At 40.0% G+C, this 20,006-nt stretch overlaps 1 protein-coding gene across 8 annotated transcripts in view; it reads right to left on the reverse strand.

The window, feature by feature from the left end:
• Nucleotides 1-20,006, reverse strand: part of caprin2 (caprin family member 2) — a 79,949-nt gene that overhangs the window by 3,720 nt on the left and 56,223 nt on the right. For 6 of the 8 annotated variants that reach the window (XM_078568485.1, XM_078568484.1, XM_078568487.1 and 3 more), the window contains 3 exons: nt 19,463-19,557; nt 14,932-14,998; nt 9,913-10,821 (listed from right to left, as the gene is read on the reverse strand). In XM_078568485.1, the coding sequence (XP_078424611.1) occupies nt 10,235-10,821; nt 14,932-14,998; nt 19,463-19,557 (749 nt within the window). In that variant the 3' untranslated portion in view covers nt 9,913-10,234. Of the gene's footprint in view, nt 1-9,912; nt 10,822-14,931; nt 14,999-19,462; nt 19,558-20,006 lie in introns of those variants that run through there. The other 2 variants (XM_078568483.1, XM_078568488.1) reach the window with 2 other exon arrangements.

Consider the following 20,006-nt stretch of genomic DNA (forward strand, 5'->3'; position numbering starts at 1 on the left):
ATACAGCTCAGGAGGGGACCATTCAGCCCATCCCACTGTGCAGGCTCCCTGAAAGTGCTATCCAATTTGACCCACTCCCCTGCTCTTTCCCACTGCACTGCAAATGTTTCCTTTTCAAGCGTGTATCTAGTTTCCCTTTGGAAGTGAATCTGCTTCCAACGGCCTTTCAGCCACCACTTTGCAGATCATAAGAACTCACTATTAAAAGAAAATCTCATCTCCCCTTCCCCTCCCAACCCACTCCATTTCTTGTGGAGGACGGAGGTAGCAAATTATATAATTGAGCAGCCCATATCTAGCAGGAATAGTTTAGTCTATCATAAGAACATATGTAAAACTGATACAGAACAAAGGGATTGCTGCACATCAGTGTGGCTTACTGTCCAATTCTTTGCGTGTTTTCACTAACGTACAGATTTGGTTAGTGTGGGTTGCTGTTTTAATCATCCAGTTGGAATTATTTAAGGATCAGTTGGTTGGGAGGATTGCAGGCTGTTTCTGGATGGCTGGGTTAATGGCCCTCTTCACTAATAATCCTGGGAACCCTTGCAGTCTTTTTTCCCCTATTTCCTTGCCTTTTATGGTAACTGCTGCACGTAACCTTTGTCTCTGCAGAATATGTTGCAGCAGCAAACAGAGCATACCGGTATTGGGAGTGTTTTTTATCCTGCTCTTCCCCTACCATCCATTCCTAAAGTAGAATAATTAAATCTTATAGGATGCAATCAGTGGTGACCTCTACATTGATACAAGTACTGCCTTTAAATATACACACTGCCAATTTCCTTTAATATGCCTCTAGTCAGCAGTTTGTACTTTTGTATATAGGCACAAGGGCAAGTTAGTTGTTTGCAGTTGGTCTGAAAATTGAGACCTTTGAAACTGCTGAATATCACTTCAGGTAAATGTTCGAGCAAGTGCTGGGTTATTTTTAGGGAACTAATTTAATGCTGGAGTTCATTTCTTAGTTCCAGAAAGTAATTTGGAAATGACCCCGTCTACATAATCGTTGGTGATAAAATCTTGCAGAATTTAATGTTTTCATATCAAATGTATTAACACAATGTTTTAATGGAAGTGCTTAAAATAAGCTGACACAGTGGGCATGTAAAGATATTGAACATTTATGAGAGAATTGTACAGCAGCAGTGTGTCATGAGTACGGAGAAACTGCTAACACCAGAGTAAGTGAGATATGGGATCCTGACCATTTTCCTCTTCCTCCCCCTCATGAAACAAAACCAGACACATTACAAACTTTAATAAATTTTAAAATAATCAGCAACACAAAGGGGGAAGTGAAGTGATTTCAAGATGTCAAAGGAATGTAGATAGGTTAAGTAAATGGGCAAAAATCTGGCAGATGCAGTATAATGTGAAAAGTTGTTTGGTAGTACAAAACTTGAGTATTGCTGAATAAAAAAATATTGTCGAACCTTTGTCTTGCACTCATCAGGACAGTTGGCAAGAATACCAATAGTAAAGGGAACAACAATTTATATGCATGAGAAGTGTGCGCTGATTGGTTGGCAAGTGGACTCTGATTGGTAGAGGTGCTGCCGTCATGGAGAATGCTTCAGGGAACAGTTAACTGCCAAACTTTTGTATTTTAAATTTGAACAAATGTTAATCTTTACTATAAGGCAGAGGAGTATCACAGTAGAGAAATCTTGCTCCAACTATACAGGGGGTTGGTGAGACCACACCTAGAGTACTACCTACAGTATTGGTCTTCTTATTTAAGGAGTGCATTTGCATTGCAGGCAGTTCGGAGGAGGTTCAATAGCTATAATCCTGGGATGAAGGGGTTGTCTTCTGAGCAAAGGTTAAGCAGGTTGGGCCAGTACTCATTGGAGTTTAGAAGAATGAGAGGTGATCTTATTGGAATATAGAAGAGTGTAAAGGGATCTTGACAGGGTAGATGGTGAGAAGGCATTTCCCCTTTTGGGGGAAATCTAGAACTAGGGGGCATATTTCAGAATAAGGTTGCCTATTTAAGGCTGAGATGAGGAATTTCTTCTCCAAAAGTCATGAATCACATCTAGAGTTATGGAGACTAAGCCATTGAGTACATTCAAGGAGCAGACAGACTAGATTTGAACCATAAGGGACTACTAGAATGTGGTTAAAAGCGAGCGCAACGGGGCAGTGTGCTGTTTGTGGGCATTTGTTGTGTGCAAATTGGCTACTACATTTCCAACATTAAAACAGTAAAGCATTATAAATTGAAGTTTTTTTTAATATAATAATGAAATTGGGCCCAGCTAGGGTTACTAAAATATTTATGACTTCAGTTAAGAACAGAAATTCACAGATGTTGAAACTGATTTTACATTGAAATTTGAAATGCTTGTGGCAATGTTAAATAAATCTCTTACTGGAATTGCAAGTTCTATTATTCAGTTAAAGAGCTTCATGTGCCTATTTTATCAGGCAAAAAGGAATGACATTTTAAACAATACACTGTGAAGGGCAACCTTGACACTGAATGAAATTAATTGCAGCAACAGACCCCAAACTCCACCTATGTAAAAAAGCAAAACACTGCAGATGATGATGATGGTGGTGGTGGAACTGAAATGAAACAGAAAACGTTGCGAAGACTCATGATCAGGTAGCATCTATGGAGAGCAGGTTAATATTTCAAGGCAATGACCTTTCATCAGCACCAGTTCACCTCAGACGTGTTGGTGCTTTGAAAAAAAGAGTTCTGCTTTAATTTCCCTTTTGCTTTCTGTATTACCTCTGTCCCTGTCCACCTTCAGAATTAATATTTTCACCCGTTTGTCTGTAAACAATAGAACTCAAACTAATGCACAGATTTCAACAAAACTTGGTGCACAGTTTTTGAAGATACGGATCAGGATCCTGAATTTTTTTTTTTAAAAACCATGAACATTGGGAGAAAGCATTCTTTTAAAAAGTCAATTTGCCCTATGGTTCATTTCATTTAGAATGTAGATTGTTTTAAAATGTTCTGGATTGTCTCAGCTGCTGTGGTGGAATTCCCCAGGCAGGGATAATGTCTCATGGAAGAGCTGTGTAATTGCAATCACATCAAGCTAACACAGCATGGCACAGGTTGTGCCCTCTCCACTTATTGCCCTGGTTTTAGTCATCTACAATAACATTTTAAATCCTTCAATTCCAACATAAGGAGGTAGCAATCTAATATGGTTCAGCACTGATGCTTTCTAGCATGTTGCACAACTATGTGGACTGAGATTAGATACACAAAAAAGTCTTTTCTCCCCCTTCCTGCTAATTTGCCTTGCACCATTGCCCCTCAGAATATTGATTTGCACAAGGGGAGACACCACAGAAAATTGGCCTATTCCTCCTTTCAGCCTCTTGAACCTGATCAGCCATTCAATTAGATCATGGCTGATCTATCTCAAGGCTATTTTTCTCCATATCACTATCCCCATATTGCTTTATATCTTTATTATCCAGAAATCTATCGATCACCATCTTGAACATACTCAATGAGCCTCCACAGCCCTCTGGGGTAAGGAATTCTGAAGATTCACCACCCTCTGCGTGAAGAGATTCCTCCTCATCGCAGTCCTAAATGGCCTACTCTTTATGCTGAGATAGTGTTCCCTGGTTCTAGACTCCACAGCCAGGGGAAACATCCTTCCTGCATCTACCCTGTTGAGCCCTGTAAGAATCTTGTATGCTTCAATGAGATCACCTCTCATTCTAAACTAGAGAATATAGGCCCTCAATCTCTTCTCATAGGACAATCCCACCATTCCAGGAATCAGTCTGATGAACCACCTCTGCACTCCCTCTATGCCAAGTGTATCCTTTCTTTGGTAAGGAGACAGAAGCTGTACACAATATTCCAGCAGATGGAGAGCTCAACATTTTATTTTCCTTCTCTCCATCTCAGGAATATTACACCTGTTTTATGCTCTCATTATTCAACCACTTACTTATGTACCATACAATAGGAACATCCAAGCTAGATCCCATAAGTCAGTCAGTTCTTATCTGCTGCTTTGTCTCAGTTGAATAGTGATGGTCTAGAGATTTTGGAAATGACCCAGTTTAGAATGGTTGCCACATTAGTGGTTGATTGCAGCTTGATACATAAATAGAAGTGTACATTTAAGTGTGTGACTCTAAAGTCTGCACAGTGCATAGCCATGGACGTGGGCACCTTTGCCATAAAGCAATACACACCTTACACTATTATTCCTGGAGAAATCAATATTATACAACTTTTCCCCCACTCACTAGTTTTGTGGATAAAAATCCTGCTGTACTCTACTTGCCATAGTTTGAGTCAAGTTGAGACTTTATATATTAAAAAAAAGACAATTCTTGCCCTGCCTCCAACTCATTGGAATTAGTCACAGCACTGTCAGCCAAAATGAATTTCAAATAATTATGGCTCCATCTCAAATCAATAGGAGCCAAGAAATTTGAACCTCATCTTAATGAAAATCAAATCAACCTACACAACACAAGCAAGCTTTCATCACACAATGTTGTGTAATATTTTACCAACAGAATGTGAACTTTTTTTTTTAAAATGGATGATGTTGTTCTTAAACCAAGAAACTTACAATCACCAGGAGCATAGATGTGAGCAAACTATAAATGTATTTTGCAGGAGACTTGGAATATATTAGCACCTGGCATTCAATAAGCAGCATTCATATATAGCACCTTGAGCACTGTAAAACTTGCCAAGGTACTTCGCAAGAGTGTTAAACAGAATTTGACACCACCTCAAGTTTGGTCAGAAGCAGGTTTTTTTTAATATATGAAAAAAAGAGTCTAAGGATGAGAAAGAGGCATGGGATTGAGGAAGGGGTTGAAAAGAGGTTTCAGGAGGGAATTCCAAAGCTTACGGCCTAGGCAGGTGAAGGTAATGATATCTACGTCGTGCAAGGCAGACTCTTTACAGCACATTTGGGCAATGGTTAGTGTTATTGATGCAGTTCTCTACATGAGATCTCTCAAAAAAAAAAAAATATGACCAGGATATTCAGTACCAGGCTCACACTGACCTTCTGGCCCAATATGCATAAACAATTACACACTTGGGGAGTCACGCTGACTGGGTGAAGAAAAAGGGAATGGTATGCCATCAGTGTTCAGTGGAAAATTTAGCCTTTACAAAGAAACAGTAATGATCATCATTCAAGGGGAAAATATCACCAGAAATACTATCCCTTTGAAAAGAAAAAAAAAGTCACATCCTTGAGCGATCACGCAAGTCCACTACACTGCAGTCACAGGTTCAAAACTGAGCCACAAGACAGACCAAAGCAAAAATGCTGCAGATGCCGGAAATCTGAAATAACAGAAAATGCTAGAAAAACGCAGCAGGTCTGACATGCCGTCACAGATGCCCTGTGGAGAGAGGAGTTAACGTCAAGTCTGTATGATTTCTTTAGAACTAAAGCCTCTGAGCTTCTTTAGCTCTGAAGAAGTTATACAGATTTGATGTTAACTCCTCTCTCCACAGATGCTGTCAGACCTGCTACGTTTTTCTAGCATTTTCTGTTTTGATTTCAGACCTAATCAATCATCTGTCAGACCAAGAAATAGGCTAGGAATGTTGAAACAAAAGGCTATGTGGCAGCTTTGTTTGCTGACATGTCAAAGCCGAGATGTTTCTCAGTCTAAGTAACTTGTGTTTTTGTGGAGCCTTCAACATAAGACTTTAAGATGCTTCATGGGAGCATTACAAAATAAAGATTTGTAGATATTAAGTCAGATAATAAAACCTAGCTCTTGATCAAATTTTGAAGGAGTGTCTTAAAAAGGAAAGTGAGGTACAAAGAGGCAGAAAAGTTTGGTATTCCAAAGACTGGGGTCAAGGCAACTGATAGTACAGCCAATGGTAGAGCAATAATTAGAGGAATTAGGGGAGCACAGTTTTGAGGGTTGTGGAGTTGGAGGAGACTATAGAGATAGGGAGGAGCAAGGCTATGGAAGGATTTGAAAACAAAGGATGAAAATTAAAGACAAGACTCCTGGTCAAACAACGTAGGTCAGTAAGCATAGGGCTGATAGGAGAATGGGACTTGCTGCAAGTTAAGATACAGGCAGCAGAGCTTTGGATGTAACCTTCATGAACATGAGGGCAATGTAAGACCAGCCAGGAGTGAATTGGAATAGTCAAGTTCAGGGGTAATGAAGGCATGAATGAGGATTTCAGTAGGTTAGTTTAGACTAGACAGGATGAAGTCAGGTGACAGAGGCAGAAATACATGGTCTTCGTACAAATGAGGCCATAAACTCATCTGTCAAATGTGATACCAAGGTTGCAAACAAACTGGCTTAATCTCACTGTTGCCAAGGAGAGAGATGGATCTGTAGCTAGGAAACAAGAGCTTAGTGGAGAACGAAAACAATGGCTTCTGTCTTCCCAGTATTGAACAATTAACTTAAAATTGGATGTGCACCACAGTAGGGTGTGGGTTGCTGAAGACTTGCATCTTGGAACACAAGATAACAAACCCACAGTTCCAGGAGCTTCAGTCTACAGCAGTAGTGGAGCTGCATGATGATGTGACAGAACGTTGACATGTGTTTCCATATAATGATTATTCAGTTTGGGTCCTCTCAATACTGGTTGTCAAATGGCTGAAGCAAAAATCAGTCTACCTAAAATTCTCCAGATTCACCCATTAATAGCAAACAAAATCAATAGAATCACTCACTCTGCCCAGGCACCTCGACTTAGTGCTAGCATTGAAAATGGGAAATAAGTGGAAGAACTGCAACCCAAATTGATATTGTATCCACCACTAAAAAGCATTACAATTTCAGTGGGGATAGGGCACTTGTATCACTGTGGGAGGATATTGGATTCTACTCACTCAAATTAGCATAGATACAAGCATTTCAAAGCTGAACAATATTTTAAAGCTTTGATTTGCAGACTATCCTGCAATCTTCTTGGAAATTTATCATGCTTTTGAAAAATCAAGGATGAATGCCCTCCAACAGATCACCATAGCATTGTAGCTGCAAGCCTGTTTCAGAGCTGAGACACACCCTTCCACAACCAGATCAGAGAAGTTGACAAGCAGAACTTCATAGCCACTCCTAGGGTTCTCAATCAAGTTATCATTCTTGGCTGGAATTTCTTGCAGGAGAGGCCTTTTGTTTACTGAATATGGATAACTGGATAAACAGGGCAGGAATGCTGAAAGAAAAGGAAAAGGGGCAGTGTTGCATTTTCATCACTAACCCCTGTCGTGTTCTTTAGGGAAAGGGGTTGTTCATCCATTGGAACCGCAGGTGCAAATCCTAAAAAGACAGCAGGCAAAACAGAAGCAAAGAAAATAAAGAGAGTGAACATCTGCATGGCTGGTTTTGAGCCTGAAGTCATTCTTGGAGAGTTCCATAACCATTGAGGTGAACTACATCTTATACCAAGAAAAAAAAAACTGAGCTGCAGTGTCTGTGATCTTTATTCATCAAGTCTAATCAGATGTCCTCAAACATTTGTGATGACAGTGAGTCAAAGACAATCAAGGCAACCTATAGGGAACAGATATGTGCCAACTCAAACTCACTTAAAGCTCACACTAGGTGCTAAGATTCAGGGCACAAACTTTGACAAGGTCTTTCTAGGTTACCTGCCCATGTATTTCCCTCACCCAATGCTAGAATTCCAAGGTTGCACCAGCTTGAACAGGCAACAGCCCATTTGGGCAGGTGCTATGGCCACTGAGGTTTCAAAGACATTAAGTTGTTATGCCCTATAGGACAAACCAAGATTCCTTGGTTAGCTCCAACCATAGTCCCAATTGTACTTTCAATAGCTAAATGAATTAGTGACAAATTTGCCAACCATTTGTGTCAGCATAAACATCACAAAACATCATTTGAGGCTGTGTTGAAGGCCTAGTGAGGGATAAAACACTCATCCCTCTTAAATGTGAAGTGGTGAAATAGCCTGAAAATGAACAAGATAACATGAACTGACAAATAATGAAAGTGCTTGTGTGGAATAAAGTTTAAAAGGAGAGCAACTTTCCTCCACCCATGCAAAGTTAATAAATGTCCAAGAACTAGTGACCGCTCTCAATTCATTCATTTTGGGCCAACCTAGGGATCGAGGTTTGTTATAAAAGATGGGTCCTGATGCTTTCCTACACAAGAGCTCAGCTATCCTACAGTCAAATAAAAAGAGCAGTTGGGAGTAAATCAATATTTAAAGAACAGGTTACAAATTTGAAGACTTGTGATTCTTTGGATTTTCTATGAATCTATTAAAACTGGTTTAGAAAAGTTTGGAATGGACTAGTAAAGAACGTTAGGGGTCAGAACTGATGATGCCATTTGCTATTCAGCATGCAACACATACTTGGAACTTCCTCCCCCATGGAACCTTTTAGTCTTCAAAGAAATGTCACTAAGGATAGAATTATTGAAAGAGGACAAGCCTGATGCCCAAGGGTGCACTACCCAAATAGGAGACTGGAAAATTAAGTGCCTGCAAATTTCTTCCATTATCACCATCATCCACACCCAGCCACAAAGTTTGAGTGTCTCATTCTTTCACAGAATGTATCCCTCTTTACTCATGTTGACTACAAAAGGCGGTTAACAGAAAAATGGGCATAATGAGGAAAAAAGCAAAGACCCAGCATGGAGCAACCAATTAAAGATGTCAATGAGCTAACAGTAGGGCATTTTTCAGAGCAATGGAAATGCTATTCCAAAAACTTTCCTGTAAAATTGATAAATGCTTCCCTCCCCATACCAAAATAAACTGGAATGTGTCAAAATTAAACTTGCTAATATGCAAAGAGACTTAGCTGAAACAGGTCAATGACTTAGCTGTAGGGGGCAAGTTACTCAAACCAACCTCAACTGTTGCTCTTTGGTAAGGACTTGGTGCATTTCTATTCAACTGCCCCAAAATAGAAAAAAAGGCCTTGAAGAATTGAGATTTTTCACCCCTCTCAACTAAATCTTTTGGGCAAGAAACATTTTCCATTCCAATTTTGGGAATATATATTTCACCTTCAAACAAGTACTTGAATAAAGCGTTTCCACTGAAAATCTTCCAGGCAAATTGGATTTGACATTCATTGATACAAATAACTGATCTGTACCATTGTCCTTTGGACTAGTTTGAATACACACAAAAATTAGTTGCTCAAAAGCACCAAGTACATCTTTAGCAAAAGGTTGGGGCAGGAGAACTGTTCTCACCTCCTTTATCATGAGAAGCTTTCATAGTTGATATGTTGAAAGCAACTAAAAACTACCCTTTTCACCAATTAAATTAGGTTCAATGTGCATGGTAAGAAAAGATTAAGAGAAAAACTAGATTAATTACCATGTGCAAGATTAATTTTTAGAAAATGTCAATTTGGTGAATGAAATTTATTGAACCATGAAGTACAAATACTGCAAAAGCATTCTTTAATCGATTAAAGTAGGAATCTTTGGCTTCTAGTTCAGAGTTTCTGCAATTTCAGAAATAAGATTAAAAGTCATGGTGGGGAGGAGAGGAGAGAAGAGAAAATATTTCAAATTAAATTGTGAACCTGTTCTGTAAGTGGCTTTAGGAATCCTTAGAGGAAATTTTGACCCAGTATGGCAAATTGAGGGATTCACTGGTTGGGAATCATGCTAACTTTAATAATCCTTAATTGGTAATGAATCTCCAAGAATAGTCAACAGGGTTGGTTTTCAGCGAAAAAGGTGAAGGTTAAAAAATACATGGGGAGGTGGAAAGTCAGGAGGTACTTCAAAATGTGAAAAGATGCAAAGTGGGAAAAAATCATTATAAGTTTGTGACTTGTCTAAATTACTGACATTTTGCAGAAAATGAGTGCTTCACTTAACATTTGCAGAGTTGTCAACTCCATAATTCTTAAAATGCACAAGATTTGGTAGCTACACTGTCCATTCAAAACACCAACCATCAACAGTGCAGAATATCTTTATTGAGGCACCATGAGGCATTGTAAATAGCAGGATATCTTGCTAAGGGAATCTATCCATTAGAACAGTCACACAAGTTGTCTTTGACTGACAAGTGCAAGTCGTAACATTCTGTAACAGAATATATTCACAGCTCTACCAGCAAGGCATCACAGGTTAAAGTGCCCAGTCAGTGCAAACCCAAATTCCAGAAAAACCACTGCAACAGTTTAACAAGTCATCTCTGGCAACTCACTTCAGTGACCCTTAAAGATACAGTGATCAGAGTGCAAAGCATTTAAGCTATTAAAGCACAATTTTTTTTTCAGTCCTGATACAAGAGGTAGCCAGAAAAGGTAGAATACTTCCAGCTGCTACCGTAGATGGCACCTCTGTGCAATCGCAGCCAGATCTGATCTCCCTGGAATAGCTGAAGAACAGCATGGTTGCTGGCAGTCTCATGATCTGGGGCACCATCATTGGCATAAGCTGAGCATAGGACTTCATCATTCTTCATCAGGTTTACATAGAGTGGCACATTCACAGCCAGCTTCAGCATGTGAAAGATGAAGACATAGGTGCCATTCACAGGGCAGGTAAAACGCCCCAACTGAAAGTCAAATGTTTCTCCAAGGTTATTGAGCAGAAGATCAAAGATAATGGGCTGGTCCAGGGATCCAGGGGTAAAGTTAGAGGTCCTTGCAGTGGAGAAGGCCACTCTCATCTGCTGAGGGAGAGGGTAGACATGTACTGGCAAAATGGTGGCAGCTTGGCTGGTCACCGGCATATCCACTGGAGTAATGCTTCGCGAGTCTCCTTGTCCAGAATCCCCACTGTTGAAGTGTTCATTGTCTTGTTCTGGACTGCTCATCTGTGATGAATCGCTCCACCCTGCAGTTGAGTAATTAGGACCTGCTAAAGGTTGAAACATTTCCCACTCTGCTCGACAAGGCAATATCACATTCTGATCTAAAAATTTAATCCCAAAAATTTCCACCCTCCCCCATCCCCCACCCACCACCTCCCACATCCAAATCAAAACATGACTGCTAACTAGAGACTTTAGAAGCCATTTTTGGCACAACTTCAAGAAGTAAATGCTGAAAAAAAAACAATAAAATTTGATTCTTGTAAAACTGGAAACAAGTACAATTTTTCAAAATCCCCTTGTTCATGGTTTGCTCCCTGCATCATTCTACAAATTCAAAGAATTATTTACTAGCTTTATATTGGATAATTTTAGAAGCAGTCACACAATTGGATACACATTTTGACATCAAGGGGTTGAAAGGACATGCTGAAAAACAAGGGACATGTGGTCAATCTACAGAACGAGGCTTTATATAAACACTGAGCTGGCAATAGAAATGAAAGGTAGGGCATGAGAAGCAGTTATTCAGATTGTATTGAATTTCTTTCACACCGGGAATCTATTCAGTAAAACCTCCATCTAGGGGCAGTTAACATAAAATGGTGCCCCAGAATTGGTACCAGGGGCTAAACCCTGCAACAAAAAGAAAGCAAAGTACTTTTTGCTGGACAGTTAAATACATTCTGTTGGACAATGCCCACGGACAACAGCAAACTGGTAGAACTTCCCCATCGGTGAGATCATCCCAAAACTCACTCATTTCCAAAAGGAATTAGCTACTTAGATTGACAAAGTACTCCTCCTACTTGAACATATTGTTACCTCAAACTTCAAGTCATTTGTATAGGTCCAGATAAAATGGAGAATGAACAATCAACTTTGAAAAGTGAATAACTTCCAAACCACAGGAAATCTTAGGTTCAAAAGGCAGGCATCAACGTCCTAATTCTCTCCAGGAATTAGGGAAGAAAGAGATGCAGATTCAACCAAGTGCCCGAATATAATCCTGCACTCTTACCCAACGTAGACAGCAATCAACATGAAATTAAGCTATTTAAATCAAGGTTTCCTTAGTTTAAGTCACAGGTTTCCAAAAAACAGCACTGTATGGAGTTCAAGCAAGGGCTACAATACCAATGAACAATTCACTTGATAAGAACCTTCAACATAAAGAGGTTCAATTCAGATCAAAGTAATATTGCCAGTTGTCTCCAAGCCAGCCCTTTCAAAAGCCATCAGTTTAGACACTATGTTGGATTGAACCACCATTCATCCAAGTCAGGAAATCCTCCAAGTGACTCAAACTGACCTGTTGATCAAATCAGAAGATTCAAGTTTTTCCTTTGCCTCCATGAGATTCATAGTTTACCCTCTTGTGCAAATTGAAAATTTTGCAGAGAAAAATAACTTAGGAGCAGTTAGTCTCCCATGATATGACTTGTGCCCTGTGAGGACTAAAACAGACATGCATCAGCCTCACTCAGGAAGGTAGCAGGTTCCAACTTCACGTCACCTACTGGAAGGAAAGCCTGAAAATCCTCAGGGGGTATTCAGTCTTGATCAGACCAACATCAGCTACAGGTTTAAAAGTGCAAAGTGACTCCATCATTAAGGATTTTAAAAAAAGGTGGAGAACTGAAGATCAGGGGTCTCATTGATATTAAAATCCATGGCACAGATCCACCACCCTGTACCTTCAAAATATTACTTTTCTTGTGCTGTAGAGAGGATTCCAAACTCCCTCCATCTAGTTCTTCAGGAAAGAGTTTGACCCTCCAAAAAAAGCAAGTGCTCAGATACAAGTGGAGCTGAGGAAGTAACTACACTCCAGTTAATGTGATGGAATTCTGGGTCCAAATCACAGCAAGATCAAATAGAGTTTAAATTTTAGAGCAGGTAAAGTGTGCTGCAGGCCCAATATGCAAGTCTATTTTAATAAGGACATTTCAATGCATGCATTCAGAAACAAGAGGCTGTAGCCATCAGTTGAAATAGTGAAATCCACAGGCTATTTAGATGGGACTTTGGGAACACATTTGTCTGGCAACTGCAAAGTTAATTTATGATTGCTCAGCTAAGTCCTCTCTACAAGATGAGCATTAGGTCTTGGGTGTTAGCCAGTCAGCATCCCAGTTGCATTACACAGGAGCTCTGTTGAATAAACATCCATCTTAAGAGCAGTAACATTTAAAACCCTAAAGCTTCTAATTAGTCAGAATCTTCATGTAGTTTGAGGAAACCAAATATAATCTGAGATTACAGCACTTGTTGCCCAAGATCTTCTCCTACTTCAGGGTGCAAGATAATTCAGCTGCAATGAGAACATCTCAACATCTGGTTTTGATGATTAACATCCTAACATTAGCCACTGGCCTCGAAATAGACCGAATGGATAATATTGACACTGGTAGAAAGATGGACCATTGGGCATTTGCACTGGTAGCAGGATTGACCATTAAGTCACATTAGGACCAAGTTAAAAATGAAGGTATACCAGCTCCAGGGAAATCTGATCACTTCATCCTTAAACATTGGTGCCTTTAGACTGGCAATGTTCTGGCTAGTGAGGGCTCAATACTTCAAGACTGCTTCAAATTGCATGGGGGGGCAAGAAATGCCCAAGACAACAACTGGCAAACTGGACATGGATTGCTAGTGACCAAACTTAATGCTGGACAATCTTTAAACAGCCCTGAAGTTTAAATGCAGCCAGTTATTCCTGTATTAATTTGCTCAAATATAGTTTCAACATAGAGGCAGAATGTCTTAATTCTAGGAACAATATGTATTCCTGGAGCAGAAATCATTTGTGGAAGTAGAAATAAAAAGCAAGAGAGCAAACTACTACAGAGCATCTGTGCCATTGAATGCACAGCTTTAAAGCAAAGAGCTGGCATCTACAGGCCAGTACTCTGAAGTGAGTGAGTAAGAGGAAAACTGCAAGATCTCAACACCAAGTGTCAAAATTAAAGAAACCTTGCAAATCAGCCCAGATACTACAGGAGGGACACCTCAACTCATGCAACTGGAGCTGGTTCCTAGAGTGAAGATAGGAAATAGTGAAGATACAACTCTTTATCCGACTGATCAGTGTTGCCAGCTAAGCAGGAAGCTTGGCTTGGACACCCAAGGATAAGATGACGCCACAAGACAAATCTCTGTACAAACATTCCAAGCCATTTTCTATCAGCAGAAATATCCTCCACGTGTGATATAAGCAAATGGAAGCCAATAATGGTTATGGTGTTAACAAATTGTCTTTTAAAAAAAGTTTTTCAAATGGTCCAATTTCCAAACTAAGCAAACAGACATGTACACATTGAAATATCATGCTGCAACTGAATCCAACATTTGTTTTCCCAATTCTATGGGTGGGGTGGGGTGGGGGGCAGGGAAATAAAACCTCACTGAATTAGTGGGAATAAACTAGGTTGGATACAGTACTGATGCAACTAGGGATAGGTGTTTCTTTTAAAAGCCACTCAAACTGTTACCTCAGGAATTTTAAATTCCTGGTCAAATTGGAGTCTGAACAAATAAGATTCCTGTTAATTAACCAGAAAATAAAGCTTCAGAAGCTATAAAATGCAGCTATGTCTCCAACTCAGCTTCAAAGTGTTGCATTGCTATGGGGTTGAACAGGACTGTGGGTAAGTGCAAATCAGATCTAAAAACCAGTCTGACCTCATCCGAATTAAGAAAATAATGCGAAGGGATCATGATAAATTCTAGGTTCTCACAAGGAGCATCTTACTTTGTCAATTCCTAAAAAGGTACTTCCATCTCAAGTATAACCTAGCAATGTAGCTCATTGTAATGAGCATGAGTAACCTGCACTGCACAATATGCTTTGGTGCCATGTGCCCACCTGGTGAGGGTGAGGCTGTCACTGTTGCCACATTTGGCGAAAAACACAGACATGGAGTGGGCTGGCAACAAGAGGGAATGCAGAGTCCAGCAAAGGCTAGTGAACAACTCAATTTTGTGCCTTTCCACAAGGGATTTAGTATTACACTATTTGGTTACCATGTTTCAAATTACACCATTTGTTATTAACCTAATTAGGGTTTGGGCATCAATAAGCTATTTAAGAAATTGGTTCCTGAACTTTCAGTTGTCCCAAGTACAAATATCATTAGTTAGATAATTACCTCCTCTCATGGTCCCACGAGGCCCAAGTCCTGCACCACGCTTGTAGTTCTGCTGGTAACCAGACTCCTGCAAAGGGCAGACATCATCCCAGTTAAATACATCGCCTGAAGATAAGGCATCCAAATACTGCCAGATTACACAATGACAATTAGAAGAATCAGAATATCTCATCAGGTATACCCTTTGTGCACCACATCCTACATTCAGCAGCACAAAAAAACCATCCGATTAGATGCAACTTCAACTCATCTTCACAGAACACCTTGAAACACCAAAGCTCTTTAAACGAATGGGGGAGGGGGAGAGGGAGGGGGAATAGGAAATGGTGAACTTGAGGGATTTGAAAAAGGACAAGAGAGAGAGTTTTAAAAAGAGACACTTATGACTGCTCATAACCAGACTGGGAGCCTAAGTAAACAGGGCTAGGTTGGAAACAAAATAAAAACAGAATTACCTGGAAAAACTCAGCAAGTCTGGCAGCATCGGTGGAGAAGAATTTCTTCTCCACCGATGCTGCCAGACTTGCTGAGTTTTTCCAGGTAATTCTGTTTTTATTTTGTTTTGGATTTCCAGCATCCGCAGTAGCTTTTAGCTTTTTGTTTTTATCTTTGGGCTAGGTTGGAGTTTGGATAGCGGCAGTAGAAATCATGTATAGCCAAATGGATAATTTTCAGACCAGCTCGAAAGCAGGTCAGGCAGAGTGCACTTAAGCAGATGTGATGTACACTGCATCAAATACTGTAGCTGCAATAGGCTTCACTGCTCAAGACTGAAATCCTTCAGAAAACATTGCTTCCTGGAGACCACTTTCTCCCTACCCCCACATGCACATGTAAAGCCAATTAGCAGTCAAATATTTGTTCAGTTAAATACCTCATGTTTGCACAAAATACCAGATTACTAGTTGCCAGTTTTGGCAAAGGTTCAACCACAAATGTGTTAGGCACAGGTCTTCAATCTTAGACCACCAGTCCTAAAGCATTCAGAAACATCTACAGGGATTCAGTTTGATATTTGCTTTGCAAATGAAAAAGAAACTCAAAACAATATACAACATCTTAGCATCCCAGATTTAGTAACATGTTGCTTTGAGTGATTGTGGGGGGTGGCAGGGGAGGGGGGTAATTTCTTTCCCCCAGAAAGTGGAGGTGACCAATATATCAACTCAAATTATTTTCCAAAGGAAAATATGGAGAATCCATCAACCTGCAATACAAAAGTTGAATCATGTTGAGACAACAGCTGTTTAATCAAAATCATTGTTGGGGGGTTTGTCTCGAGTCAATAGCCACACAGAATCTGCATTTCAAATATTCAGGATTCTGTTGCCTCGGCTGGATCTGGAGAAGAATTAATTCTGGAGCAGATATTACTCTCTCTTAACCTTCTTTCATCTGGTCCTGTCTCAAGTCCCTAATATCTGTAGAACACCAACATTTTGGTGCCTTGGGTACCAGATCTAAACTACAGAAAGCAGTACAACAGCCACAGTCCTACTAATGACAGCAGCAAACAAAGCACTGCAAGTTAGCCAAAAGTAACAGACTTCAATATCTGCTTTAAGCTCACAAGTCAAGAGCAGCATTACTATACTTCCAACTTGCAGCCACTTAAAATGTTGTTTGATGTTGTGGAAGCTTAAGAACATTAGATTCAAGCAGTGAGAATGGCAGGTTTAAAATCCCATTAAAAAAAGCAACTGGGATCAGGGTTTGTCTCTAGGGTAAAAAAGGAACTCCATCAAATTATACAAGGCATGGTTATATGTTGCAGGAGGTACTGAGACAGTTTAGACATGATATTGGAGAAAGGAGATTAGAGCAAGGAGATTAGAGCTATGAATGGATAATATTTTAGGATACAGGATGAATAATTTGAAACACATGCCCCAAGTGTAGCAGGCTTAGAAGGAACAGGTCAATTTAAACCTATGGTTCCCTCACATGGTGATGCCTAGGTCTGTTGTCAACCAATTGGGAGAGATTGATTGCAACAATCCCATCACAAGACTGAAACGTGAGCCACTCTAGTTACCACATCTCAGGAAGGAAATATTGGCCTTGGAGGGAATAGAACACAGATTTACCAGGGTGATACTGGACTCCAGGGGTTCAGTTGAGATTTGACAAACCAGGGCTGTATTCCCTGGAATTTAGATGGTTAAGCAGTAATTTGATCAAAGTTCAAGATATGAGAACAGACGGGAGTAGTTTCTCCCTACCCCAAGTCCTCAACTTTTTTAACAAGGAGCAAAAGAATCTAAAAATTAAAGCCTGACCTTTCAAAAGGAAACACTTCTAGGAGTTGATGATGCTGGATCAATCGTTCAGTTTAAATGTGATTGATAGACTTGTTATCCAAAGTATTAAGGAATTAAGGTAAAGGCAGCTTGTATGGAGTTAGGTCACAGATCAACCATAATTTGGAGGTGTCAGCTGTGGCTCAGTTCATAGCACCCTCGCCTTTGAATCAGAGGGTTGTGGGTTCATGTCCCACTCACGGAAACCAAGAACTGTGATTGTACTCGAAAAGAGTTGCAATCTGTGACTGTTGATAACTCGAAAGAGTATCAACCATAATTTCATTAAATGGCAGAGCCGACTCGAGGGTTAGATCCTGTTCTTACATACCAGGGCGATGGATGGCAAGCTAGATCAACCAACGGTCTTTGTCTGCAATGCAATTTATGCTTGAAGCTTCAAAAGCTGATATAAAAAAGGCTGAAGGTGTCAAAATTGAGGACATAGTGGAAAAAGTTACACCAATAGATTCAAACTCAGGATTACTACCAAAACCAAAGAACAACAAACAGAATCTGCCCCAAGAATTAGCAACAAGGGAGACACAGATCATGAAGATATAAGAAATGGAAGGAGGCCATTTGGCCCCTTGAGCCTGCTCCACTATTCAATATCACAGCTGATCCAATCGTGGCCTTAGTTCCACATCGCTGCCTGCATCCCATAATCTGACTCACTCGTCAAAAACCTGTCTAACTCAGCCTTGAATATCAATGACCCAACCTCCACCTCTGTAGAATTTCAAAAGACTAACAACCTGGAGAAATTCTTCATCTGCCTTCACGTAAGACCCCCCTTATTGTGCAACTGGGCCTCTAAATTCTCCCATCAGGGGGACATCCTCTCAATCTACCTTGTCAAGGTCCCTCAATCTTATATTTCAATATTTTTTTTAAAGAAAATATTTGGTCATGGGAGGTTCAACAAATAAACAAATAAAAATAAAAAAATGCTAGCCAGGCCGTCATTTATTACCCAACCCTAGTTGCCCTAGCTCAGGAGGGCATTTAAGAGTCACCTGGAGTCACATGTAGGCCACGCCAGGTAAGGACAGCAGATTTCTTTCCCTAAAAGGACATTAGTGAACCAGATGGGTTTTATGACAATCGACAATGGTTTCATGGTCATTAGACTTTAATTCCAGATTTTTACTGAATTCAAATTCCACCATCTACCATGGTGGGATTCAAACCCGGGTCCCCAGAGCATTACCCTAGGTCTCTCGATTACTAGTCCAGCGTCAATTCTACTAAACTCCAATGATATAGGCCTAACCTACTCAACCATTCCTCAAAGCAACTCCATCCCAGGAAATCAGTCTAGTGAACTTCCTCTGAACTATTTTCAATGCAAGTGTATCCCTCCTTAGTAAAGAGGCCAAACTATACACCATACTCTCAAATGACCCATGCAGCTGTAACAAGACTTCCTTACTTATGTACTCCATCCTCCTTGCAATTAAGGCCAACATTCCATTCATCTTCCTAACCCTTTGCTGTACCTGCATGATTTGAAATTCATGTACAAAGACACACAGATCCCTTTGTACCACAGCATTCTGCAGTGTGCCTCCATTTAAATATTCTACTTTTTCTATTCTTCCTGCTTAAGTGAACAATCTCATTTTCCTGCATCATATGCCATCTGCCACTCACTTGACCCATCTATATTCTTCTGCAGACGCTTTGTATCCTCAACTTGTTTTCCCATCGTTGTACCATAAACAAGTTTGGCTACCATACAAATCGGTCTCTTCATCCAAGTCATTTATGAAGATTGTAAATAGTTGAAGTTCATTTCTAGTCCCCATGGCATTTCACCAGTTGCCATTTACCAACCTTGTTCAAGAGTTTAGGACATGTCTTAATTGTCACTTGCAGACTGCATTCCAAAACAATTTTTTTTAAAAAAGTGAATTATTTAAATATTTGAAGGATAAAAGGGTAGAGGGGGAAAGTTGATGGTTCCAATTAAGCATTGTTACATGCAAGACTGACTCAATGACAGCCTCCTGTGCATCTATTTCTACAATACTTCCAAAAAAACTAACCACTACCAAATCAATACAAAAAAATCTAATTTGTCACAAGATTCAAGTTTTTTTTTTGTTAATGAAACTGTCTCTTAAAGGCTAGTTAAACAAGGAAATTAAACCAGTGTGTTCAAGGAGCAAAGGGGCTGAGAATGATTAACTAAAATTTGATAATTCTTCAAAAAAAAAGACACTTACCCTTGGAGTATATGGCATCCCAGGGTACTCTCTATTTGGAAAAGGTCCATATGTTCCATTGCCAGGTATGGGAATTCCTCTGTAGCCATCAAATCCTGGTGATGAAGGAACACCACAAGCTCATTAGCATTAAACCTTCCTTAACAGAATATAACACTTGATGCAAGCGTGCAAAGCAACATTAAGAAAACATTGTTTGGAGAGGCTTCCAGTAATTGAGTCCAAAATTCAAGTCTTCTCAATCTTAAGATTAGCAAAAGGTGTTTATCTACCAGCAGCCCATGGGTCAGCTCAGTAGCTATCCCATAGCCTTGAGAAAATGGGGTTGCTTTAGTGCCCACACCCGTATCTTGCTGCCCTCCCACAATAACTGGTCAGCATAACAAAAGTAGATTCAATAGAAGCAAAGACAGACTGGCTGTTGAATCCTTCCATCTGGACTCAGTTTGACAAGTATGTTGAGCAACACAAGTGTTCCAAAGCCCCTATCACTGACTTATGTAATAAAGCTAATATGAAAGTTGGGCTGGGGGAGGCAAAAAGG

Source organism: Cetorhinus maximus, chromosome 22 (assembly GCF_964194155.1).
Source record: "Cetorhinus maximus chromosome 22, sCetMax3.hap1.1, whole genome shotgun sequence".
Classification (NCBI taxonomy): domain Eukaryota; kingdom Metazoa; phylum Chordata; class Chondrichthyes; order Lamniformes; family Cetorhinidae; genus Cetorhinus; species Cetorhinus maximus.